Genomic DNA, 27,113 nt, shown 5'->3' with positions numbered 1-27,113 from the left:
AGCTGGTGGAAAACAGCAACTTCTTGGAAGTGATGTTATGAACTTTCATCATCATCTTTTTAGGCTTCATGTGTAAGTGTATCATGGAAATACCATAATCCAGGATCTTCCTTCCAAAAAACCAGACTCTGACGCTCCTGAAATTTCTCACTACTTGAAAATGAGATTTCCATACATAGTGGTACAAATCACATAATTTGTCATAGTGGCTGGCAAATTGATGAGATGTAATCCTGTGCTTCTAGAAGATCCCACATTGCCTAAAACAAGATTAACCTCAATTTCTATTGAACATTAAGAAAGATCTTAATAGAAGGAACAGTTCAACAATGGAACTAGTTCTGTACCACTACTATGGGGTCCTCTTTGTTGAATGTGTTCAAGCATAGAAACACATAGAAGGCCTAAATAGTATCTTCCAACTCTATGTATTCACCCAAGATGCTTAAACTGGTCACTAAATTAAAGGATTTTGAGAATTTGCACAGTACCCTGAATGAGAAGCTAAACAGTGGACTGGGTTCCAACATCTCAGCCACAATCAACTTACCTATGATTAACATTAACCAAGCTTAGTATGTTGCATGACTGCATCTGCTATAGCTTTCTCTGATCTGGTTAAATATATTGTGTGAACACAGCTTCTGAGTTTATATATTTATGAATTTTCACAGGCAGAGGTGGAAAATCAACTCTTGTAAGCCCCAACAAGCATAACTAAACCATCCAATTTTTATTTGGAGTGATGAAGTTTTAACAGGGTTTGATGAAGTTACAGGACTCTTGTTTATATCTTCCTCAACCATGAAAATCACTCTGGTGACCAGGCTCAGTCAAAATCCTTCAGCCTAATCTACTTCAAAGGATTGCTGGGAGGATTAAAGTGGTTAATGGGAAAAGAGGACTATGTCCTCTACCTGGGGTGATATTAATGTAATAATAAAAACAGTAAAATTGCATGAAATCACAGGGGAAACATTGTTTATTCCCTATTGTTATCAAAACTGTAGATAATGCATAATTGCATAGACAGCACTTCTGCTGGATATTGCCTCTGTGGCATAATGACTGGGTAGGCAGAGGATTTTTACTCTTTGGTTATGCTGAATTTTAAACACCTATTTATTTATAAAAATAATAAACTGTCAGGATAAGACACTGCACAGCAATATTTGCTAGGTTGGTGTTATCTGCTGGTAAGCATTGTATTTTCCACAGGGAGATGGCATAAAACATACGTGTAAATGAACCTTTTTAAAAAAGTGTTACTTAATATTGGCTTAAAGATAACATTCAGGAATGTTTGTTTAATCTGTTCAGTTTCAAAATTAGTGCATGCACAGAGTAAAAGTCCAGAGACAGTAACAGGACCTACCCTTGTTCTCTTTCCTCCCCAAACATTTTGCTTGCCTAAGCCAAAAATAAAACTGAAACCTTTTATTCTTTCCAATAGAGAAGCTAACTCAAGGTTTTCTGAACTCTTGGTTGTAGGATTGGGATCCAAGGCAATGGCATCACAAGAAAACTTAAGCTTGTGAAACATCCATAATGGTTGTCCATCACCTTGTTTCTACCCCTGATGTAGCTGTCTAACTGTGGGGCCAACCTTGACCCTTGTGCAGGGAACTTAACTTTGCTTTGCTCCTTGATATGGTTCACTTTAACAGAAGAGTGGAGGAAAAGGGTGAGGAGATACATGGTAGAAGTATGTTCGCATCATTAACATAATAAATTTGGAACATTGCTGAGCATCAAGGAAATCTGTGGAGAGTGCCAATGTGGTGAGATCATTAGAGAAGCTTCTATACTCTCCCTCTGTGGAGGGTATCCTCCAATGCACTTTGATACTGATATCAATTATATTGGTGGGACATGTTTTTAAATTCTATTTAACCAAAGCCAGACTTCATTTGCCACACCTATTCAGCCCATTTAATGTTGATGTCATTTCACAATGCTCAAAAACATGGCTGTTCTTATCTCTGTGTAGCCATTCCTTTATTTTCAACACACCATCTATATTCTACATTCCTGGACAATGCTTATTGAAAGGGACAATGGATCCTGAGTATTCCCCTGAGGAATGCTAAGGAGGAAGAAGGACTTGTGCCAGGATAAGCTGACACAACATTCTTACTAAGGAAAAAATGTGACATGAAATGAAATGTGAGAAACATGTTGGTGCATGGCAGACCCATCATGCCCTGGCTTTTTCACAGAATTTTGCAAAAGATCCAGGCAATGGCTACTTCCAACTGTAAAAGAACAGCAGCAGCTGCTGCAAGATGGTATTTTCCAGCCACTCCCATCATTTTTCATTTTAGAAAAAAAATATTGTTAAGGAGGAAAGCATGGAACTGCTGCACAATGCTTTTTAATAAGTAGCCTTCCAGGTACCTCTGGAAGGCAGTTACGGGCATGCCACAGTATGCCCACATAATACCTCTGCTTCATGAGCTGCATTGGTTACTAATAGGCTTTTGAATACAATTCAGGATGCTAACTATCTGAGGGACTGTCTGTATTTGGTTATTGCTACGGTTATTGCTAAGTTGTTGTTTTAATTGTATGGCATAGCGGTTCAGTGTTCATGCTGCTTTTTCTTGCTGGGAAATCCTTGTGAGGTCCAGCAGCCAGATGTGTTGACTATTTAGCCGTGACAAGTCACGTTGCCCAGGGTGCACCACGAGGAGGCTAGTCTACATTGCACCAAGTTGGGCTGAGAGAAAGTGGTCACCCAGCCAGCTTTCATGCCTAAGGCAGGACTAGAACCCACAGTCTCCTGGTTTCTAGCCTAGCACCTCAACTAGTAGACCAAACTGGCTCTCTATCAGAGGAAGTGAAGACTGGTGAGAGACCTGCCAATCTCCAATGTAGGTTTTGTTTGGTTTTTTTTAAAAGGAGGAATACAGCCGCTTTGACTACATCCTCTGATTTCACAAGCTTCACTTTTTGACCAAATCCTTTTCTTGTTCTGTATTCTCCTCCTAAACTACTATCACCCTTGCAGCAATTGGACATCAGATGCGGCAGAAGTGCAATATGACCTGGTGGCATTTCACTTTTCAAAGTCCAGAGCAACCTAAGAATAAGACGATGGAAATGACAGAAATTTCTGCTTAAATGGGGCAAACCAATATAAATGCAGTGGGTTTGTCTGATTGGCAAAACACCTTCTTATTGTTGGAATTTTTATTTATGTGTGTGTGTGTGTGTGTGTGTGTGTGTGTGTGTGTGTATACACACACACACACACACACTGTATATATATACACACACACAAAATTTTGGAGAATGAACAGCCTCTGTTTTGTGCCTTCTCTTTTGCTCAAGGACCACTCTTGTATCCCAGGGAATACAACAGATTACCTGGTCTATAGGTCCCCATTAATTGATAGCTCCTCCTGAAGTTTCTTCCTTTGCCACTTTTGCATAAAGCTTGTAAGACACCATAACTCAGTATGTTCCTGAGGGAGTCAGGAAACCAGAGAGCGCCCTGCAAAATCATCCACTAGAAGCCAGAGAACAGATTTGACTGACCAGTATAATTTTCCACACGTTACATTTTTTAAACCTGCTTTTTCCAGAGCTTCTAACATGCTGTTTCCAAGTCTTCCTCCTGCAGCAATGCCTCTAAGCCTCTTGGTTGGCTCCCAGATACTCCATTTCAGTAGGTCTCCCAGTATCTTTCTTGCTCCGGTGGCGGAACCCTTCTGCAATTTCCTCAAAGGACTTGCCTTTGGTTTCTGGCACTTTAAAGTAAACGAATAAAACAAAAAAGGCGAGGAGGCCAGAAAAGATCAGAAAGACGTAGGGGCCACATAGTTCCTGTGATGGATGAGAAACAGAGTCAGAAGACATCACCATTATTGATTGCAGGAAGGCTTGTGATTTCAAAATATACCCATCCTTCAATATTACTCAGTTTTCAGAAAGAATCACAACAGTGGAAGTGAAAAAAATGCCCATCCTCACCCTCTTTCTTCCACAGTTATTTATACAGTGCAGAATTTGCTACTAAGCAAAAAAAAAAAAAAGAATCGTCATTTTAAAAATCACAATGTTCATTAAAAACGTATAAAAACAAGGGACTAGTCATGGATGTGAAAGAGGGTGATTCTCTGAAGAGAATAGGGAACCCAAAAGGATTTGTAGTAACCAAGAATCACCTGTGGCATGCCAATACTGCTCCTCTTTCACTTTCTACTGGATTAACAGAAATAGAAAAAGTATATAAAATTTATGTTTGTATGTAAATATGCTTGTTTTGCATAGGTTCAGATTGCATAATATGTATGTTATTGCATAGTTGCATTCTTACATTGTTAACAATTCTGCAAGCACTACCACATATATTTCAGCTTTGTTTGGGCATTGTCCATCTTGCTGGCAGAGTGCTAGAAAGCATTTGGCCCAGGAGAGATCAGAAATGTCACACACCAGGCATTTCTATAAGAATAAATTTATTTACAGAAAGCACAAAAACATATTTACAGGCTTCTGCATTCTCACAGGCTCTCAGAGAGCTGCTTACTCTCTACATGCCTAAAGAGAAGGAACCTGAAACCAAGCAAACTGCCCTTGCTTCAGGCTTGACATTAAGTCCAGTCGTGTCCAACTCTAGGGGGCGGTGCTCATCTCCGTTTCAAAGCCGAAGAGCCGGCGTTTGTCTGTAGACAGTTCCATGGTCATGTGGCCGGCATGACTACACGGAACGCCATTACCTGCCCGCCGAAGCGGTACCTATTAATCTACTCACATTTGCATGTTTTCGAACTGCTAGGTTGGCAGGAGCTGGGACTAGCAACGGGAGCTCACCCCATCACACGGATTCGAACCGCCGACCTTCCGATCGGCAAGTTCAGCAGCTCAGCGGTTTAACCCGCAGCGCCACCGCATCCCTCGCTTCAGGCTATTAACAACTATTAACACCTGAAAAGAAGACAATTAAATTCAACCTCTTCACCTGGCCAAAATCATTTGTTACCACAGTAACCTTAATCTGTAGCAGAAAACAATATACCAATACATCTGTGGTATAATCTGTGATAGGAATCTGGCAGCAGTTCTCCCAGACAAGAGTTGTTTCCATCCTACACTACATGGAATCCTTTCATCTGGATATATCAGGGTTGAACATGATGTCCTGCATGTTATTAACTGAGCTATGACCCTTACCTCCTTCCTGTCCAACTTATACCTTCTATGATACTAAGGAGCCACAGCTTACTTGTAGGCCACATATATGCCTTGAAAGTAGAAAGTTGCAGTGGTGGGTGATGTGAAAGACCTGTACCCAAGGCTCAGGTAAGCTGCTATATCTTCAACATAGACAATACTGGTCTGGATCAAGCTATTCAGTCTTATTATCTTTCACATGTTTTGAATGCTAGGACTATTGAGCACTTCAAATTTGAAGCAAAAAGCTGCTTCAGAGCAGGTAGTGTCTTTAATGTAGCATCTGACCGAAAATCCTTAAAGCATCCATACCATTTCCCAGTCATGTGTGGGTGTTGGTTTGAGGAGTTGTAGTGTCTATGTTTATGCCACTGTGCAATGTCACAGTCTTATAGTATACTGCTCCTAACCCAAAATCCAATATTGTTAGCATCTGTTTACCATGAACAGATGAAACTGAAGTCATCTCTTAACATTAGTCATGATGCTTTCTTTTACTAGCTTATTATAATTTAGTTGGCAGAACTGTGATAGTAAAGGTAAAGGTTTCCCTTGACGTAAAGTCCAGTCGAGTCCGACTCTAGGGGGCGGTGCTCATCTCCGTTTCAAAGCCTTAGAGCCGGCGTTGTCCATAGGACACTTCCGGGTCATGTGGCCAGCATGACTCACGGAACGCCGTTACCTTCCCGCCGAAGCGGTACCAATTAATCTACTCACATTTGCATGTTTTCGAACTGCTTGGTGTGCAGGAGCTGGGACGAGCAACGGGAGCTCACCCCGCCGTGCGGTTTCGAACCGCCGACCTTCCGATCGACAGCTCAGCGGTTTAACCCGCAGCGCCACCGCGTCCCGTGATACTCTACCAATAATTATGGAATCCACACATACCTTGACATGACTGTAAAGTCTAAAATCATAATCTTCTCACCATTTTATCTACAAGCTAGACCTGCCCAGGGTCCCCATGTGGGGGAGATGGGTGGTGATAAAAATATGATAAATAAAAATAAATAGACAAATCCTAAACAACCTCATTCAACTGTACAGTTTCAACAATAAAAAAAAAGCATTATAGAATAAATGTCATCGTTTCCTTACAGCCATGTATGGGAAGAACATTCCAATGCAGAAATTGGTGAACCAGTTGGAAAAACTAGCTATTGAAACAGCTGCTGGGCGAGGACCTTGGCTGAATAACTCTGCAACAATGAACCAGGGAATCGGTCCTGGCCCAATTTCAAAAAAAGACACAAAGAGGAAGACAGAAGCCAAGCTGACGTAGCTCATCCACTTATGCTGGGGCTGAAAACAAAAGCAAATGGAACCATATTAACAACAACCTCAATGCATCAGCTTTCAATCACTGTGAACAGAAAAACTCAGATGCCCATCACCTATGTGTCTGTGTGGCTATGTGCAAGCCTTATTCACACGGTCAAATATCATGGTTTCATCAATTAATTAATGTGATTTTGGCTTGTGTGTATTGGATTTTATGTGTGTAGACCATATTTTTATTCCCTGTAGATGAGTCCCCCATTGGGGGAGGTGGGCGGTGATATAAATTCAAATAATAATTAATTAATTAATTAATTAATTAATGCAAAGCTGACTTTATGCCAAAGGTTGCATGGCATGACTTAGCTATCCTATTTACTTTATTCAATGAAAGACAGCAGGTTATATTAACGCTACTTCAGGGGGTAAAGACCCTTAAGCCCTCCAGATGTTGCTGAGAACTACAGCAGTCTGAGCAGCCATGGCCAATGATGAAAGATGCTGGGATCTATGGTTCAATGACTTTTGGAGAAGGCCTCAGGGGATGGTAGCATTTAGCTGACCTTACCTGGGCTTGGAAGATAAGAAGGGTCAGCATGGTTGGTATTTGGATTGGAAGCCACTTGGGAATCCCAGGGCTATAGGTTAGACTGAGAAAGCAAATTATATTCTGGAACAAGGCAGTAGCAAACCAGTTCCATCCATTTGCCAAGAAAGTTTAATGCTTGTGTTCAAGCTCTGTCAGAGAGAGATACACAGTCCACCTTCCCTTAAGTAGTCAGAGGAGAGAGATACAGAAGTTACATTATGCCATGCCCCCATGTACAGGGTTTTACATAACTCCCACTCACCCCTCTCTCTTTTTTTTAATGCAGTGTATATCCTGTGTAATGTAAATGTAACTAGTTGTGTTCATGTACTCTCCAGGATTTGAGCTTGACTCAAGGGTGTCTTTAGGAGGGCCACAGCTTCCTGCTTTTCTTCATATAATCAGTTTACACTGTACATGACATCCATCCCCATCCTCATAGTTGATTGTCATGGTTTGTGTGCAAACCCTGACATTGTTAATTAACTATGTCTCTTCTCTGGATTAGCCCTGTGGCGGCTTCTATTTCTTATCCCATAAGCTCTCCCAGATGATCTATAAATAGGTTAAGATTAGATGAGGCCAAACATGGATAGGAAGGAAGAACACTGTTGTTCAAATTAGAGAATATCTTCTCTGTTGACCTGGCCAGATACTTTATAACTTGCTCCTTTCGTCAGACCTTTATGATGGTGCTCAAATTATATTCATGAGCCTGCCGCTGCTCATGAACCTGGTTCAGAATCCATTGTGTGCATGGCTCCTTAAGTCTCCTTTGGGCTCTAATACCGAGTTCTTTTCACTGGATACCATGTCAGAGCAAGAAGTCTCAATCTTTTATATCTTAAGTTCCACTGATCATTCTCTCAAAGAGCCCGGGTTCCACCAGATAGAAACCAAAAGCCCACTTTTTCCCAAGAAGTAAATATATTATACCGATAGGCACTCTGTTACTGTATCAGTTATGATAAAATTTAAGAGCATAAACGTTTCAGTAATCCTGTTTGTTATCATTATCATTGCCACTGTCATGGTCATTGTCTTTATTATTTAATGAGAACTCACCAGGGCTGCAGCAGAGTTTGCCATTGTAAGAGCAATTTTTCCTTAACCCCAAATCAAAAAAACATACAAATATTAAAAGAGGGAGGAGTATGTGTTAACTAGCACAAAATGTTACTTTTGGCTCCTAATTTTTCAGGGGCAGCTCCAGTTTTAGGAAACACGTTGTGATCCTCGGTTCCCTTTGCATCCGCAGTTGCAACTGGATACTGACATTTTGGCTCCCACTTCTCTGCTCTCCTCTTCCACGTTTCCTCTTGATCTGCAGAAGGGAGTCATGTCCCACTCAAATTACTCCGGTGCATCACCAGTGGTACATATACCAATGGTCGAGAAACACTGAGACAGATGACCCTCTTCCAAGAGAGGAGAAACAGGGCCGTAGCCCACCTACTGACAGAATGCAACATTACCCTTAGAATCACGTATGTCTTTTACTCAGCGGCATGAGATAAACCTTACCAATCCCACGGAAAAAGATTAAATATATAACACTTAAACCTGCAATTTATTGGAAACATCATCCCCATTCACCAAAATGTCTCTTTAATGGTGCAGAATAGAAGAGGGAAAAATCTGATGTCTCCATCTCTACTGTTAGGTACATAAAAGGGTTACTGCTGGAACACCAAAATCCCTCTTTGGGACTGTCCATGCTAATGACCCACAGTGTTGTTTCCAGTGGCTCTGGAAAGTTCTGTCCCTTTTGATATATAGATAGATATAGGTAATGGAAATTACCTGTTCTTACCTGTTATTCCCTGCCTTTGCCTGTCTGTTATCCCATTTTACTAGTTAATTGTTTTCTTGTTTGCTGATGTTTAATAAATATCAAGCTTTTCTTGCTAGCTGAACTAAGCGGCATAGGTGCTTGCTCTGATGTGGATGTAGGAATTGACTGGGAGTGTGCTGGGTGCAAACTAAGCTGCAAATTACCTACAACATGATTTACACTTCACAAAAGAGTAGCTCACTACTAAGTACCAACAGCATTCTGCTAGAGAGATTAGATATTCAAACATAGCTGATGTTGACAAAACTAATAGCTGGACACTTGGGACAGGTATCTTACCTGAAGCACGAGACCAACAGTCATTGTTGCGGTACACAGCATCATGCCTAACAGACCAGCTATAAAGAGGGACCGTCTCCCTGCTTTCTCCACCAGGAAAACCTGAAGGTGCAGGGGGTGGGGAGGGAAGAAGAGGTAAGTTTTGTTGATTGCGCAATCTACTTGAACTTGGCAATGCAGCTAAGCTATATTGTGACTGTCAAAGCTTCTTGCAAATAGAATCTAGTAGGTCCATCACAAAAACTGGCTTTGCACACAGACAGATAAGCAGAGGCAAAATCCTCTCCCTTATCAAATCATAGAGCTTTGGGGTTTGTTAGAAATTGTGTAAATAGACTACAGTTTAGACTGTAGGCCAAGAGTCACAATCTACATCCCCACGAGTGAGATAGTTGTTTTTTGTTTTGTCACATACATAGATGTAGAAGGTGGAAACAGACATGGAAAAACAAGGAAAGTCTTTCAAAAGATCTCTGAACTCAAAGAGATTTCAACCTCGAATTGGTATGTTAAAGGATGCCAATGGACAGATAATGACCAATTCAAAGGAGATCAAGGAAGATGGAAGGAATATACTGAAAGACTGCACAATAGAGATGTCAACATCCAAGATATCTTAGAAGATATTCCTTACTTACAAGAACCTCTACTACTAGAAAATGAAGTTATATCAGCACCCTGATCATTACCAAGTCAGAAGACTAAAGGAACCGATGGAATACCCACTGAAATATGGCAAAAAAAAAAACCCAGAAGAAGCGTCAGTCATGGTTCTAACCAAGCTATGTCAGCAAATCTGGAGAACCACATAGTGGCCAACTGACTGGAAGTAGTCAATTTACGTTCCAATACCAAAAAAGGAGACTTAACAGAGCATACAAACTATTGTACAATATTCTTATTTTCACATGCTAGCAAAATAATGCCTAGGATCATCCAATGCATATTAGAGCCCTACATGGAAAAAGAGATGCCAGATGTTCAAACTGGCTTTAGGAAAGGCCAAGGAATATGAAAGATTGTTGCTGATGTGCGCTGGCTAATGGAGAAAGCCAAAGAATACCAAAATGAAGTCACCATGTGCTTCCTTGATTATAGAAAGGCCTTTGATTGTATCAGTCATGTCAAGCTGTGGCATGTGCTCAGAAAAATGGGAATCCCAGAAATATTGTTCTCATTGTTCTCATGAGAAACTTATATACAGGTCAGGAAGCCACAGTACTGACACAACATGGTGAAACAGACTGGTTCCAGGTTGGCAAAGGAGGGTGACAAGACTGTATACTGTCCCCTTATTTATTCAACCTATATGTGTAATATATATTAATGGAAGCTAGATTGGAAGAAGATGAGTGTGGTTTTAAAATTGGGGGAAGAAACAGCAATTACCTGTGCTATGCTGATGACACCACCCTGATAGCCAAAGATGCAAAGGATCTGTAAGCCCTAGTACTAAAAGTCAAAGAGCACAGTGAAAGAATGGGACTAAAATTAAATACAAAGAAAATCAAAGTAATGACAACAGGTAGAACAACCATCCTTAGAACTGACAATGAAGATATTGAAGTGGTGGGAAGCTTCTGCCTTTTAGGATCAACCATCAACAGTAAAGGAACAAGCAGTCAAGAAATACATCATAGAGCAGCACTTGGTAGAGCAGCCATGAAGGTGTTGGAAAAGATATTCAAATGCTGTGATGTGTCTATACCTACAAAGATCAGAATCATGCAACCCATGGTATTCCCTGTGATGCTCTATGCAAGTAAAAGTTGGACTTTAAAGAAGCAGGATAGGAAGAGTATTGACACTTTTGAACTTTGGTGTTAGAGAAGACTCCTGAGTATACCATGGACAGCCAAGAAAACAAACTGATGGATCATTGAACAAATCAACCCAGAGTTCTCACCTGAGACAAAAATGATCAGGCTCAAATTATTGTACCAGACACATTATGCGAAGACCTAGCTCTCTGGAAAAGACTCTAATATTTGGAAAGGTGGAAGGGAAGAGAAGAAGAGGATGACCAGAAGCAAGGTAGATGGGCTCATTACAGCAGCAATAAGTGTACCATTGGAAGGCCTGAAAGACCAGGTTAGGGATAGATGATTATGGAGAAAATATGTGTGGTTGCTAGGAGTTAAGAATGACTTGATGGCACATAATCAATCAATCTTTTTTAAAAAGAAAGAAAAAAATAAAGGAAGAAGTCTGCAAAGTGAGGTTGCAAAAAGGATGGGTCTCCCATCATTCCCCACAGCCTGTGATGAACGTTGGAAATCTCCAAGAAGTTGTAAAAGTACAGAAGACTGAAATAAAATACCTTTTTCTTCAGGACAGTAGAAATAAATAAAATGTGTGGCCAGAAATTTGCACTAGGTATCTGATTTCTCTTTTCTGTGTTGTTCTAAGTCTCCTTTTCTTATCCTCTCCATGCAAGTTATGGAATTAGGTGTTTAACTTCAGCCTTCATTCATGTTTCAAGCTATGTTCATGAAGATATTTTTCTCTTCAGAATCCACTTGTGATCCCTAATAATTTGAACCCTCTTCAGTCTCTTTTCAGCTATTGGGGGCAAGGGGCTCTTCATTTGTAGCAGACCTTGCGCCCTGTTCAGACTATTGCATTTCCTTTTGAATTTTTCTTTCTTAATTAATTTGCGTGTCTGTAATTATGTTCTTCCACAGTGAATATCTATAGTGTAATACATAAAGTTTAAAAGGGTAGGGTTTCTTTTACACATTTTTTTAAAGAAAAAAATATTTTTTTTATTTATTTCCCAAAGTGGGGAAGGGTTTCAATGAAGGGCTGAATCCTGTAGTCAATGCTACATAGTCAGGAGGTGGCACTATAGAAATTGTTTCAGCATTTGCATTTTGACTGCTTAATCAGTAGAGAGACAGCATAGGGGGGCAGGTCTTTCTTTAACATTGAGGTTAGGGATGGATGCCTTTTTTGCAAACTGCTAAAAGTTATTTTGGTTTATTTTAAAACAGTTACAGGTGCAGTGTCCCTTGGAGGACATATAATAACACCTGTCACAGTGCTGTCTCAAGGTGGTCAAGGGGACAAAGCTGTGAAGACCCAGAAAGCTTCTGGAGTGGAGATTTGAGACCTCTAGTCTTCCACTCTCGAGGGGGTCTCAACATCACTGCAGGAAATTCATGGAAAAGTGGCTGATCGACATTTTTCTACTTCATGAAAGCCTACCCAGGAGAGCTGCAGAGGACTGTAGCAGGGATGAATGAGATCATGTACATAAAGTGTTTTGAGGTCTTGCACTATGCCAGGGTAGGGTTTTGTTTGGGGCTTTAAAATCAGACTCTAAAAGAGGAAAACATACTATAGGTAGAAAAAAGGAGGAAGAAAGAGAATCTCAAAGGTACATACAGGGCATTCGCCATGATGATGTCAAAATACAGTAGACTCTCAGTTAACTGGCACCCATGGGGATTGGTAGATGCTGGACAAATGTTTCTCATTGCTTGAGAGTTACTATTAAACCCCAATACCCACTAGATGGCAGCAGAGAAGATACAGATTTTTTGCTGGTTGCTTGAGAGTGCTGGTTTTTTCCCTGGTTGCTTGGGAGTGCCGGTTGCATGAGTTCTGGTTACCTGAGAGTCTACTGTGATTACATGTACTTCATGACATCATTGCACAACGCCACTGATACAAGTTATACAATTCACATCATTTGAGTGATGACAGATGTCAACCCTTCTAATTTGCCAACCCTTCCCCTCCTGTGAATGCCATGGGCCCATAGAAATAAATAATAAATGCCCCAAACACTTTAGAAAAACAAGTAGTATTCCTTCGGGACACTTAGTGTTTCCTTTAGCCCATCTTCCATGGACAGGGCCTTTGCTGTTACAGTGTGGCCCCCATCTCTGGAATTCTCTAGCCCAGAGAATACCGTATTCTATTCATTTAAGCCATTAAACGTTAATGAGGGATTTATGCTGGCATTTTATTTTATATTTTTACAGCTCTGACAAACCTCTTTTGCTTTGCACTTTATGGTTTGCAAGCTTTTTGTGAGCTGAACTAAAACTCTGATGAAGAAGAGCTTAGAACTGTTTTAAAATAAAGCAAAATCATTTTTAGCAATTTTGGAAAAGGTTTTCCTTCACTATCCTAACGATAACAGATGATCTCTGAATGGGACCTTGCCTTTTAAGATCACAGTACAGCCCAGTATGCCAGAGATAGCAATCAGCCATCAAGTTTTGTAATAATTGACAGCCCTGTCCTTTGTGAATTTGTCCAGTCCCCTTTTAAAACCACCTGGTGGTTATAAATTCCATACTTTAATCTTAACCTCTGGTGGATTTTCTCTTGCAGAGAGATAAAAAACAAAACTCTGCTGATGCAAATCAAGTATGAGAACAATACCTTCAGTCACCCGTGTCCCTTCATATTCTAAGAAAATAAAACACAAAAGCCTTGTCCTTACAGTGTCTCACCCCATGGGGAGCATGTAATCCTATATTGTCACCTCTTCACTCATGTCCTGCCTGTTGAGTTGTTGGCCTCAGCACACCTTTATCCTGAGCAGCAGCTCTTTTCTGCTACTTCAGCAATCAAAGTTCAAATAAATGGTTATGTCTACCTGTTGGTGTGGACCACCAGTCATTGATTTTTTGATAAACCACAGATAATATTTAAAGGCTTGTAGAGAAGAATAAACACTGGCTGGAACCAGGGCAACTTATTTACTACTGATGTCAAATGAAAGACAAAATTTTAAAACTGCTATCCAGAACCAAGATTAATAGAACACTAGGCTTCTAACCAAAGAGAAGAAAAAAAAAAAAAGTTTATTATTCAGACCGCGAAAAAAGGTTGAAGGCCTTCCAGATAATTTTTTAAAAAACTGAATCTTTCTTCTTAGTTTCCATGGAATCCTAACCAGGTTTCCTGAAAGGCAAGTCCCATTCCTTTCAATGATGCTAAGTTCCTTAGGAAGCAGTCTTCTCTTGGTAGTCTCGCATCCTAACATTTCCAAGAAAGGTTGATGAAGCACAGTCTAAAACCCGCAAGAGCAGCTGCAGAATTGTGATCAGGATTGGACAAATGAGTATCCTCCAGATGTTTTTGACTAAAACTTCTCTTGTTACTGCCTCTGCAGCCTGGTGTTCATAAGAAGTGACCTGGAAAGCACAGGCTAACCTAGATGGCACCAAGTCTGACTCCATATCTGCCAACCTATTATGCTTCTAGCTTCAATTGCACAGAATAGCATCTTTGTATAATGAACAAGCATCTCCTGCCCAACATTATTCCCATGGATGAAGATCTCATCATTTCTAGATTGTTGACAGTTTTCTGGTGTTGAGCCAAGTCTATAACTCTCCTACAGTCTGGACTTATAAAAGGAGAAGGAAAAAGTTGTAGCAGATTTTATCTTGGGTAAAATCAAGTCACAACTTGTTAGCCACTCTTGCATAGACAGAGGTAGCATGCTTTAGACATAGGCATCATGGGTGGTAGTGGAAGGGAGCTAGTTTATTTCAGTCCAGACTTGTGAGCTTCCCACCTGCATCAGTTGGCCCCTGTGTGATGCAGAATGCTGGACTAAAAGGATCTAGGACAGTGTTTCTCAATTTTGGCAACTTTAAGATGCTGGCTGGGGAATTCTGGGAGTTGAAGTCCACACATCTTAAAGTTGCCAAGGTTGAGAAACACCGGACTAGGGCCTTATCCAGTGGGGCTCTTCTTATGACAAAAGGCTTTGTTGAGCTTTTATAGCTCTACCTAGTGGCAGAATATGGCATTATTCATTCTACAAAAATAAGAAAGAGAATATTCAGTAACTATGGCTGGGCAAAATACCACTTCTCCCATCAGTTTGGCGGACCCACATCAAGCATATTACACATAAACTGTATTTACTTACAGCAACAACAGTGAACACAGTGTTCACAAAGCCCACTCCTATGGTTGCATAAATAGGCTTGCGCACATGAGCTTTGGTAAAAATATCAGTAGAGTAGTAGAAGATCTAATAGAAGAGAGACAAGCAATCTGTTAGAAGCAGCAGTGTCCTTCCACCATGCTATGTATATAAGCTGGGATCCGACTTCCTTGAAATTTCAGGACACTGATGGCACAAATCAACCAGCAGCTGTATTTATAATAATGGGTATATTTCCCAGAATATATTGGCAGTCCCACTGACTTCTTGCAGCTGGCTTCAGCCAATTTGCCAATGCTTAAGGTTTAATTATCAACTGTGAAATCGGTTATTGGATTGAGCGCTGATGATGCTACCTAGTTGGGTAATGAAACGCCTGCAAGCAAACAACCAAGCTCAAAGAGCACCAAGGACTCCACAGTTCAGCCCTGAGCTACAGAGATTCTCTTCTGTTATTGGATTGTCCAGAACTCCCACTTAGCTGAATGACACACCCAGGTAGGCGTGCAGACAATTAACATCTTCAGTATTAGGACCCACCAGCAGATAAACTCACAGCATTAATCCCAGAAAGCTGCTGAGCAATATGAACTCCTATGGCCACCAGGAATGGCTGGCGGTAGGTTGCGGTGGTGACCAGCTGCCAAATGGAGACAGATTTTTCTTTCAATGCTTCTTCTTTTTCTTTCTCCATCTCCTCAATTTCTTTGGTGGAATCATAGTTTTCTCCTCTCAGCCTTTTTAAACCTAGGAAGGAAATGTTAAGTCTTTTTTCATGGAAAAGAGCTCCAAGAAAATACAAGCAGTCCTCATTTAGTGACCTCAATTGGGACCGGCAACTTGGTCTTTAAGCAAAGCAGTCGCTAAGTGAAAAACCACGTGACCACAACTGTGCTTATGATTTCACTTCAGCTTTCCTTTGCTTTACAGACAGACAGGACCCCAAACAGCCGTGTGAGCCCAAACTTGAGTGTGAGGAAACATGACTCTGAGGAAGCCGAGTAAAGGTGCAAACCTTTTAGCCCTCACCCTGCAGCTGGGATAATTAGCAAGAGGAGAACTGATGTTTCTATTTACATTTGTTGGAGAAGAGTGGATTACAAGAGAGCAGCCAGTGGCTTAGGAGGCAAATGAAAGCCTTTAGTGCGAAACTGATTAGGGTCTTGTCAGGGTCAGGCAGCAGCCTGAGCTGGCCAGAGGAGACTGATCGACTAATTAAGGTCAGAGAGCTGAGCTTGTTAACTTGTGGTTGGCACGTTTTAGGGACGTGCTGCGCTGCAGACAAAAGCAGCTCAGGGAGAGAGCGCTTGTTTAGGCAATCTCTCCACTCTGCGAGGGGGGAAAAATGGGGGGAAAAGGGTCAGGCGCAGGGCAATGTGATATCCTACTAACAAATTGTAATGGTGAATACATGACAGAGAGAAAGAGGCCATGAAGGTCGTAAATGTGGGCATTGGTCACAAAGCTCCTTTTTCATCACCATTGTAACTTCAAACAGTTGCTGTCTGAGTCAGTCGCTAAGCAAGGCCTACCTGCAGATCATTTCTCTTTAATGGGGCATGAAAGGATGATTTTTCAACAGAGTGCCATGGCTTCTCCCTATGGAGATTCTCTGAGAGAATGTGTGATGTTATACAACCCCATATGTAACCGTAGATTAAAAAAAAAACAGGGAGGACTATGTAGCTTCTACCTTCTTCCTGGAAAGGGAAGATCTTCAGTTACCCTCAATTAATCTACAGTATATACTGAACATAAGGATATCAGTCTGAGGCAAGACCAGCCGAGAACGAATGCTGTAGGATGCTCACATTTAATATTTTCTGTACGTTCTTAGTAATAATGGATGGGGGGAAGGAACTCAACACTTGAAGATAAGCTTTGCATACGAGCGTGTTAATGGCCCCATTTCTTGGCTATGTTAACATCCATGCATTGCTTACTTGGTGGCCGTGCATATTTATTTTGTATTTTTAATTTTTTTAAATTATTTTAACTGTTCTATAATTTTTTATGATTGTAAGCTGCCCAGAGTCACTTGTTGAGATGGGCGGCTGTACAAATAAACAAATAAACAAACAAACAAACAAACACAGAAGGCCCTAGCTTTAGTTCCTGGCACCTCAAAATAAAGAATCAAACTAAACTATTAGGAAAAAGTGCCTTGTCCTTAAGAAGAATGGAATGGCCACCAGAAGCAGTCGGTTTTGGTTATAACAGCAGTGACTCCAAAACAATTATTTGGGAGGAAAGAAAGGTGGCAAAGGACATTAAAAGTGGACCAGAGGTTTCCCCATACGTTAAATACCCCAGAGATTAGGACATGGCTTTTTTTGTGTGTAGTGTATTTGCCTTATTGACAAGCAAAGTGAGATTAGGAAATGTTTTGGGGGAGCAGCTTTTTCCCTTTGAAGTCATCCCTGAAAGGGAAGAACAACTTTTTTTCCTTTTCCTTACTTCCCTGCTTGCTAGGGAGACGTTTTCTGCCTCAGATGCCAAAATAATTTGAGTGGTCTAAATTATTATGTTCCCGCTTGATTTGGTAGGAGAAGTAGAATGTGATACTCTGTTGCAGGTAGGGACCAGTTTAGAGAACCAGTGAAGACTGGCTAATGATCTCTCTTAACTTTCTATGTCCCTAACTGCAAAAAGTTCCTGAAATTTCACATGTTGATTTTTTCCTTTGGTTTCTATTCACTCTCATTTGCAATGCTCTGGCTTTGATCCAGCCTGGAGCATTTTCAGAGCACTGCCTCCTTCCTCAACAGTCTTGAATCTAGCCCCTGAGTTAGCCAAATATACCACTCCCTCATCAAAGCTAAGTTCTACTTCTCATAGGAAGCTAAGAAGCTATTCGCCTTCCAGCATGATTTTCAGGCAGTTGGAAGAATCTAATGGCTATTTAGCATAAGCCTCCTTACTTTTTTGGGCTCCTTCAACGTCTCCACATTTTATGTACATGTATCTAGGACTCTCTGGACAAATTAGGAGCAGAAAAATCTGTAAAACCGCTGCACAACCTGACAGGCACAGAAGCAATGGCCAGATGCTCTCCTTGCCCAGCAAGACATCCAATCCAAGAACCTGAAGAAAATATAGAACAGTATAAATAAATGTAAATAAAAACCTTGTCAAGTCATTATTCTTGGCATTAATCAGGAAGAGTATGTGCAGTAGCGACATAAATAAATCTCCTTCTGAGGACACCTCTTATGACTCATCTCGGTTTGGGTGGAATCCAGATGCAACTGTTCTCTATCTTCTTCTGATGGTGGTGGTGGTGGCAGCAGCGCAAGGGCCAGTGTGGTATAATGGTGGAGATGTTTGACTGAGGTTGGGGTTCAGATCTACCATAGTCATAGAAGATGACTGGGTGACTTTGCGCTGGCCACTCTCTCTCAGTCCAGCCTATCTCGCATACCTCATATTGTTGCTGTGGGAAAAACTGAACAAAAAAGTATGTCTCCTTAAGCTCCAGGATATAAATTGATGGTGATGATGATGATGATGATCTCAATTATTGGAAGGTGTCTGTGTAATGTCGCTTTTGATTTAAAGACAAACTTATATATTGCCCAGAGTCATTGGGATTTGGGCGGCATACAAGTCTGTTAAACAAACAAACTTTTCATTCCAGGATATGCTATTATAATTATCTATTCTTTTGCTTGCTTGTTTATGATATTTATAAGCTGCCTCAATCCCACTGGACTCCAGGTAGCTTAACCACATACATTTGAGCTTTGCTGCTTCAACCTCTAGACTAAGAATAGACAACCTTCTTTCTATCAAGGAAAGAAGTCTCCCAGAAGCATGTATCAGGCCCTGCATTCAGAAGTAAGTCTCAAGCATGTCATGGGTAGGACCACAGCCAAAAGGGGTTGGTGCGATCATTTTGACACAGTTTTGTTTCCTCCCTAACACCCACTTTGCTTCTCTTTGTCCTCTTTCATTTTTAGACATCCTCCTCTTCTTTCTCTGCATCAAAAAGCAAAGGAACAGACTTTTGTAATTTGGCCAAAGGTTGCAAGTTATCCATCTTTGTACTAGTTGTCCTCATAGGCTACATTACACCAATCCTAATTTAGTATGATCTATTGGTTAATGCTTAAGGAATGGAACTAAAGACTCACTCCCTTGAGCTGAACTCAAGTCCTGGTGACTTCATGGACATGGACATGGACATGCCATTTTTTTGGCAACAGTTTTTAAGTTGTATGTTCCTGCCTTCTCCTGGGACTTTTCAATTTCCCAGGCTATACTGCTACCCTGGGGTTTTCTAGTAGACTCCCATTTAAATCCTAATGAGATCCAACTCTGCTTAGCTTTTAAGTTCAGCCAAGTCCACCTAGATTCTGTCTCCTGCTTCAGACAGCATATATGTACATACATACCTACGTACATATACTGTGTGTGTGTGTATATATATGTGTGTGTGTGTGTGTGTATATGAAAAGTTGGTAAATAGGTAGACAGACAGACACACAGATAGGGTGATGCATAGACAGATACTCTCAATCATTGTGCAAATGCACTGACATGTCTTACACAGACTAACCTTGGACAATACTGCTGCAAATTAAGGGGCAGTTTGGAGACTGTTCAGAAAGCCCCTCTGCTCTACTAGGATGCATTTAGGTGGAGAAATGTTATCTATGAATTTGTTGATCACATGCAACTAGTATCAATTCTTCTGATGACTTGCTGATTGTTGTGTATATTTAAATAGCTATTATAATTGTAACAACAACAGAAACTATTTTCCTAGGCCTTGCCCATAGGCTGTTTGCCTTCAGATTTTTTTTTAAACTTCTTTTTACTTGGAATCCCAATGTATAAATATGCTAAATAAATAAATAAATAAATAAATAAATGCATGCAATAACGAGATCAATGAGCTAGGACTTCAGTGAGGTGGGCAGTGTATAAATTAAATAAATATTTTAAAAACCTGTCATTCTCAACGACAGCTACATAGCTATGACAGCACAACTTAGTTTCATGACCGTTGAGTCCTCCCCGCAGCCCTACATACCTGACTGATGAGAATCCCTATAACGACAGCCAGCTGATTCAGGGAGCCCAGAGCTCCACGGAGAGCAACAGGGGCTATTTCTCCAATATACAATGGAGCAAGTCCAGATGAGAGTCCTGGGCAAACAAAAACATACAAGCAAACCAGAGGGGCTTTCTGGGTGCAGCATCTTAACAATTATTTTCTCTGCTATTTTAGGAACACCTTTAAAATATGAAGGAAGATCATATCCCCCAAAATAAGTAATACAAACTTAAAAACGGAGGACTCCTAGCCCTTCCAAGAATCTTGATGTTTCAGTAAAAAGACAAATACTCCTTTAAGTCACGTGCAGCTCTTGGTGACTTCATGGGTACCTCCATGTAGTTTCTTGCTGGTGGAATATTAAATTCAGCTTCTTCTATCCAGAACAGGGGCACTGATGTGGGAAAGAAAGAGTTTTCAGATGCTGGCCAAATTTGGATCTCTCTCAAATGTTTTCATTTATTTACTCTTTCTTGGTTGCATATGCCAGTATTGCCTCCTGTGATTGCCACATTGGTTCTGGCTTTCTAAAGTCCTTGGAATTTCCAGCGCTTAACCGCAATGTGCATTTGAGCTGCTCTACTCAGCTTGAACCATGCTAGAAGGCAACACATTCAACTCTTCTAGTGCTTTGGTATGATTGTTAGGTTTTATCTGCCCAGTTACCCATAACTGTATTGAATGCAAGCATTAGTTGTAAGGTCCCCTCAGCAGATGGTTGCTGGGTTTACGCCAGATGCTACAGTCAGTTCCTATTGTAGTCTTCTCAACCACGGACAGCTCTGGCAGTTGCTTGGGGTTGCTGGATGTAGATTCCAGGTCTCTCAAAGATTGCTCCTCTACTTCTCTCTCATCTCTTTACATTCAGGTTTTTCTTTCTTGTTTTGTTCATGCCATGTCACATGCTGATTTCAGAAGCCAGATGATGAAGAACGGGTTTCCCCAAGAGAAGATCTCAGCCCTAGAGAACCACTGCTCCGTCAATGCTGACCACGCTGCCTGTTCCTTTTTCACTGGCAAATGATCACTAAAGTTCCTGGGAAAATCTGAGGAGAAATGATCTGCTGAGAATCAGCTTTAACTTACCACCATGCAAGCCTGTCAAGAATCTTCCGATAATTATCAGGATGTGGGAAGGACCAAGTTTTGCCACTGCAAAAAATATATTCCCAGACACTGCAAGGACATTCACTAGTAGCATGGCTCTCACTCTAGAATAAAAGGAAGAGGCATATTCAGCAATCATCTAAAATGACCCTTGATCTACTGGAGGGTGTCAGAAATGATGAAAGCACCTCCATAATAGATAAAAAGCTGAACATGGGTGGATGGGCAGCCCATTTTTGCCTTTCCATCTCAAAACTCAGACAGGGCTTTTCCCACAATCACAGCTAGCACTAACCTGGGTCTCCTTTGAAGAGGCTAGCTAACCTTGGTTAAAATTGTACTTCCTCTGCGTTAACTAAGTCTAAGGCTGCTGCTGCTGCTGCTGTAATCCATAGGCAGGATTTACACCTTGCGCTGAGCCATGATTTGTTTAATCATGGGTTGGGAACTGAATCCTAATTGGCTAGGTTCATTTATTGCGCAAAGCCAAACTATATAGCTTAGAAACCATACAACCCCTAAACAGACTTACAAAACACACAAACAAACAGGAGGTTTTTTCCGTACTCTTCTGTACAGAAGTGCTTGTCAGTGGTGGATTCACATGACACAGCTGCAAGAAAATAAAACTTGGATGGACAGTTTGCTATTAAGCCTCTCAGAAGAAGAGTCATCAGGTGCCTTTGTAGCTCGGCTGCACTGTACTTCGTAGCAGCCATCTTGTGAAAATATACCCGTATCCTCTTCAGTCCCTTAATCATGGTTGAGTCCTATTACATTTGCACAGCCCAGATAAAGTGTAGGCTGTATCATTGCTCTGATTATTCTAATAAAGATGAAGTGTAGGCACCTTTCAGCTTCCCATCATTTCAACTTCACTCCTCTGGCTGATAAGTTCCCAGAGGTATCAGTACAGGTTTATTCTCTGTCATCCTCTTTTCTCATTATGGTTGCTATTCTTTTCCTCTTATCCAGTGTGACACTTATATTGTTTTATTGTTTTATTTCCAGTCAATGTACACTGTCTGCTTCTGCAACTCTAGGAAGCTTACAATATACAGAAAAAAAATCTATTTTAAAACTCCAACATGAAATCTGTTGCTGTCCTAATTTAAACTCTTTCTGTCCTAATGCCCTGCAGAAAGTCTTTATCACTTTCCTGAAAGACACAAGAATGACTGCAGGAGGTATGCTGTTTCAGAGAGAGGGCTGCCACTAAGAACCTTATTCTCTGGGTCCCAGTCCCCATATCTTGCAGTGTGGGCAGCCAAGCATCCTCTCCGGGTAATCATTTAAAGTAGATGCCCTTCACCTGGATAAGTTGGTCCTTAAAGTAACAACAAGAGTGAGGTTGGCCCCACTCTTCTGACCTTCAGGAAGAACATCAAGACCTGGCACTCCAACATCAGGTGAAAAGTAAGTGCCAGTGGGAGAAAGACAGGGTAGAGTTAAGCCCTGATGGGCGACCGTTCCATTGATTGTTCCTAGTGTCTAAAACATTAGCTTTGTTCATGTGGCCTGTTTGTTGATCATGAGAAATAATTACCGTAGCTTTAGAATGGATGGGAAAAGGAGTATTATCAGAATCAAATCCTCCCTGATTATATTTTTTAACTGTGACCTCATAACCTAAATCTGTTGGCTGATGCCCATCAGATGTGTACGAATGCATACCATATGCTTGCATACCTTGTTAGAAGTGTAGCATTCAATCAGCACTATGGACTATAGCACGAAAAATTGCCTATTCTCTCTTTACAACTACTTTCCCAAATCCAGGAGATCAGCAGTATGATAGACTAAGAATTTTGGAGCCCATCAAGTCCAATACTGTTATGGAACCAGATGGAACTGAAAAGTGAAGAAGACCCTTGTTGAATCAAAGCAAAATTCCATCTAGTTCATCATTAAAATTCCAAGTAGACATTTTGAGAAACTGACAAACAGAACATGACTTCCCTGTTCTTTGTTCTCAGGATCTGATGTTCTGGAAGATTGATATATATTATCTCATTAAGCTACTTCATCTTTAGCATCAACCAAGCTAGCAGATATTAACCTAGTTTATGGAAATGATATAGAGATGGAGACATCCTTTGCATTAAAAGGCTAACCATCCAGTCCTTTGCATCTCCAGGAATGTCTGGGGAAGATCATCAGCCTGAAATCCCAGAGCAAGCCTATACTGCTTGATCTTATTGGACAGAAGTCACTGGGAATTGATGGCCTCATAACTATCCAGGCCCTGAGCGATATAGAGTTTTAAAGGTGACAACCAGTACCTTGAATTGCACCAGAAGCTGACTGGTAACCAGTGCAGCTCTTGAAGTAGAGATGTTAGGTTACGTTGCAGTGCCTGTCCTATGAAACAGCATACCTCCAGAGATTTGGATGTTCCTGACCTTGTTGGCCTTTTGTAAGGAATTGAAGATTTGGTTCTTCCCTCAGACAATGAGCCAGGATGCTGGGTGAGCCCATATTTGGAGATGTGATTGTGTGAATGTCACACAGAGCATGATGTGTTGTTTTTAATCATTTATTGTTTTTAATGGATCGTTAGATACCCAGAATCAAATGGATTGATAGATATAGAGATAGACAGAAGACAGACAGACAGACTTAATAATTTTTTCCCATCAGTAAAAGAGCAGCTCTATTCTTGACCACATGAAGCTTCTGGGTGGTCTTCAAGGGCAGCTCCATATAGACTGAGTTGCAACAGTCCAAACAGGAAGCCACGAAGACATGAACAGGAGGCGCTTGGTCTAGGAATGGTTGTAACTGGTGCACCACATGAGTTGTGCAAAACTTCTTTTGGCCAAAGCTGCCATCTGTTCTTTGAGCAGGAGCTGTGTTTCCAAAAGTACTCCCAAGTTCTGAATCAGTTCTGGATGGGGAAGTGCAAACTGTTTCAGAACCAATGATGGCAAGTCCCACGACTCAAAGGGTCTCTGTACCCATAGCCCTTCTGTCTTTCTGTGATTGAATCTGAGCCTGTTCTTCCCCATCCAGACCCTAATAAATCCCAGACATCAGAACAGTCTTTTCCATGGCTGCCCCTACCTTATGGAACACCTTCCGCCTGGTGATCCAGCAGGCCCCCACCATCTTAGCATTCCGGAAGACCAAAACATCCTGTATCTTTAACCAGGCACTGGGGTAGAGTGATAGAACCTTGTGGATGGTTGTTGGGGCATCCCAGGAGGATGACTGAGGCACCAGGCTTTTTAGTTTTGTTTTATGGTTTAAAGGGTTTATAGTTTTATTGTTGTTGTGAGCCCCCAGAGTTGTGCTCTAAAATAGGCAGTCATACAAATATAATGAACAAACAAACAAACAGGACCTCTACCATATTTTATATTTGTCCTGTCGCCTTCTTTCTCAGTTTCCTGGTGGTTCAGGAAATTAATTTGTGTTCTGTAAAGACCTCCTGCCATTCATTTTCCTGGAGAGGCCTATAAGCTCTAGTAGAGAAAGGTGATATCCTCTATAAACATCTAATATCTTATCCTTTGGGCATATAAGAAAATTAGAATTAGCGAAGTTTCCATGCTCACTGTAGGAACCCAGTGAGAATGAAAAACCAGTGATAGTCTTGTTCCATAGTGGAAATGGATGAGAAAGTCAAGTGACAGCCTTATGGAAATCCTGTACTGTGGTCCCAACCTGGATTGTGCCTGAAGCACTAAAGATGTTCCAAAGTCATTCCTTTTGTTTCTGACTTGATCAAAGTTTGAATGAGATTTTGTTTTTGAAGTCTACATGCTTAATGTCATCATTTTTAAAGGTTCATAATAACTTTTAACTAGCCAACTGTTCCTCCTAATGGTGCAACAGCAACTGCAAATTGCTCAAGAGTAAGGATGCACAAAATCTTGATTTGTTGTACTGCTTACCTTGGAGCAGCAGACCTGCCACAACATCACATGGACATTCAGTACACAAAACATATTTAAATAGGTCAGGCAAAGACCTAGCAGAAGCATTCAAACAACATGCAAAAATTTATTAGTATTTTCCTTGCTTAGATTTTTGTGGTCTAGCTCGTTGTGCAGTTCCAGCCCATTTGGTTAGTTCAAGATTCAATATATTGTGTAAGTCCAGAAAATGAGTTGATTTAGTAATCAAGATAAGCATGTTATGTGAACACGTTAGGCCCAGCCTCTGGCAACTGCATGGACAAATGCTTACCATCTTGAACTGTTTCCAACAAAAATCTGTAGCTCTCCTAAAGATGTTCCAATTATCTCCTTAACCATGTCTCCCCTTCCTTCTACTTCCTTTAATTTTGCCAAGCTATAGTCTCATAATAATTTCTGCAGTGTGTAAATGGTGGTCAGAACCCAATAAGAATTATTTTCATCAACTCCTAAGTCACGTAGGATGTCAATTTTTTTTCTCCAGCTACACATGAAACCCAACAAGGAAAAACAATTCTCACCTTGGCATCTTTTCTCCAATCCAGCCAACAGTGAAGGAGGAAATCATTCCTCCAACAGCAAACATAGACACAGACAAGGACCAGAGCATCATGATTGTTGGATCTTTCAATACTTCATCAAGCACAAGAGCACCAGTCTCATCTTTAGTACTTGGAATGTCCAGGACCATTGCGTAGTGGATCATGATGACCTGTGTTGACAAAAGTGTATTAGCCATGTCATTAGTCACGAAACACTAAGTTTATTCAGACAGTATATGTTTCACAACCTGAATTTGCCAACCACCAAATGTATACTTGATAAGGAACTGCAGTCATGTCTGGATCTCTAATAACTAACCATACATGTACAATATATGTTTCCAAATCTGTATTTAACCCCCTTCAAATGTAATTAAAATTGGTATCTAGAACATAGCAATGAGGATCACAACTAGTATAAGAAACATATCAGAATGTTACCTATCTCAAGTAGCCTTTTTTCCAGGTTTCTCAACCTGGTTAGCTATAGTGCTAACCTATTTAGGAAAAAGGGCTTTGTGGTTACCTGCAGAACATGTTTTGTGCTGATTGGGAGTTCTCATTCCTCTCTCTGCTGAAATTTGCCCACTAATTGCTACATTTTAGGTGTACATGAAAAATAACTTAGAAGAGACCTACATGCTGGAAGAGATTGGCAGCACTTGATTGCATTTTGTCCTTTTATCTTTCCCAAGCAAGTCAGTGTCAGATTGTGGTTTATGGCCCTAGCTTGTTCAAATTAACCTGGGTTAAAACTAATTGTAACAGTTAGGGCAGATGAAATGATACTGAACTGAAGCTGGAAGCTGGTGAATTCAATCACTCTCACACAGAAAAGGAAGAAAGGGTAGACATAAATGGATGCATAGATGCAGTCCTAAACTTTGATTTGTGTTACATTAGATCCAAGTCAATAGTAGGGTTCATACATTTTATACTGCTTTGCCTAATGTTGTATCTCGGAGAGATGCTTTTTGGAAAAAATCCAGGCAGGCATCTCTTGTCCTGAAGATATCAAAATAGTTAAGGTGTCCAAGGTCAAAGAACTAAGTCCCAAATATAGGGTATGATATGAATGCAATATAAATAATCAGATTTACTTGCCTGTTGTGGAGCATTGATGACTCCAATACAGTAGCCATACTGGAAAAAACCCAGCACTGCAGTAAAGACGGCAAAAAACAAAGTACCAGTGACGTCCTAGGAAAAGAGCAACAAACAAGAGTACAAGATCACACTGTTTTTCCATCACAGCAGATTGAAGAAGAAATCAGGCGTGCATTATGTATTTCTACCCTTTGCTTTGAATCCTTTGAAAAGCTATCAAAGCTGGTTTGAATGATGCCTCTAAAGGCTGGCAGGATTCAAAACATCAAAACAAACAAACAA

General features: G+C 40.8%; 1 protein-coding gene across 1 annotated transcript in view; it reads right to left on the bottom strand.

Moving 5' to 3' along the window:
* Nucleotides 1–718: 718 nt before the first annotated feature.
* The window catches only part of SLC2A2 (solute carrier family 2 member 2), a 40,844-nt gene continuing 14,449 nt past the window's right edge, over nt 719–27,113 (bottom strand). The window contains exons 2-11 of the mRNA XM_063306446.1: nt 26,829–26,924; nt 25,704–25,894; nt 21,242–21,366; nt 20,132–20,247; nt 18,018–18,180; nt 15,653–15,843; nt 15,079–15,183; nt 9,180–9,281; nt 6,277–6,480; nt 719–3,828 (exon numbers count right to left, since the gene is read on the bottom strand). Of these exons, the coding sequence (XP_063162516.1) occupies nt 3,634–3,828; nt 6,277–6,480; nt 9,180–9,281; nt 15,079–15,183; nt 15,653–15,843; nt 18,018–18,180; nt 20,132–20,247; nt 21,242–21,366; nt 25,704–25,894; nt 26,829–26,924 (1,488 nt within the window). The 3' untranslated portion in view covers nt 719–3,633. The remainder of the gene's footprint in view (nt 3,829–6,276; nt 6,481–9,179; nt 9,282–15,078; nt 15,184–15,652; nt 15,844–18,017; nt 18,181–20,131; nt 20,248–21,241; nt 21,367–25,703; nt 25,895–26,828; nt 26,925–27,113) is intronic.

This window comes from Candoia aspera, chromosome 6, assembly GCF_035149785.1.
Source record: "Candoia aspera isolate rCanAsp1 chromosome 6, rCanAsp1.hap2, whole genome shotgun sequence".
In the NCBI taxonomy this organism is placed as follows: domain Eukaryota; kingdom Metazoa; phylum Chordata; class Lepidosauria; order Squamata; family Boidae; genus Candoia; species Candoia aspera.
The sequence above is the reverse complement of the archived record's forward strand: the minus strand, read 5'-3'. Positions and strand labels throughout refer to the sequence as shown.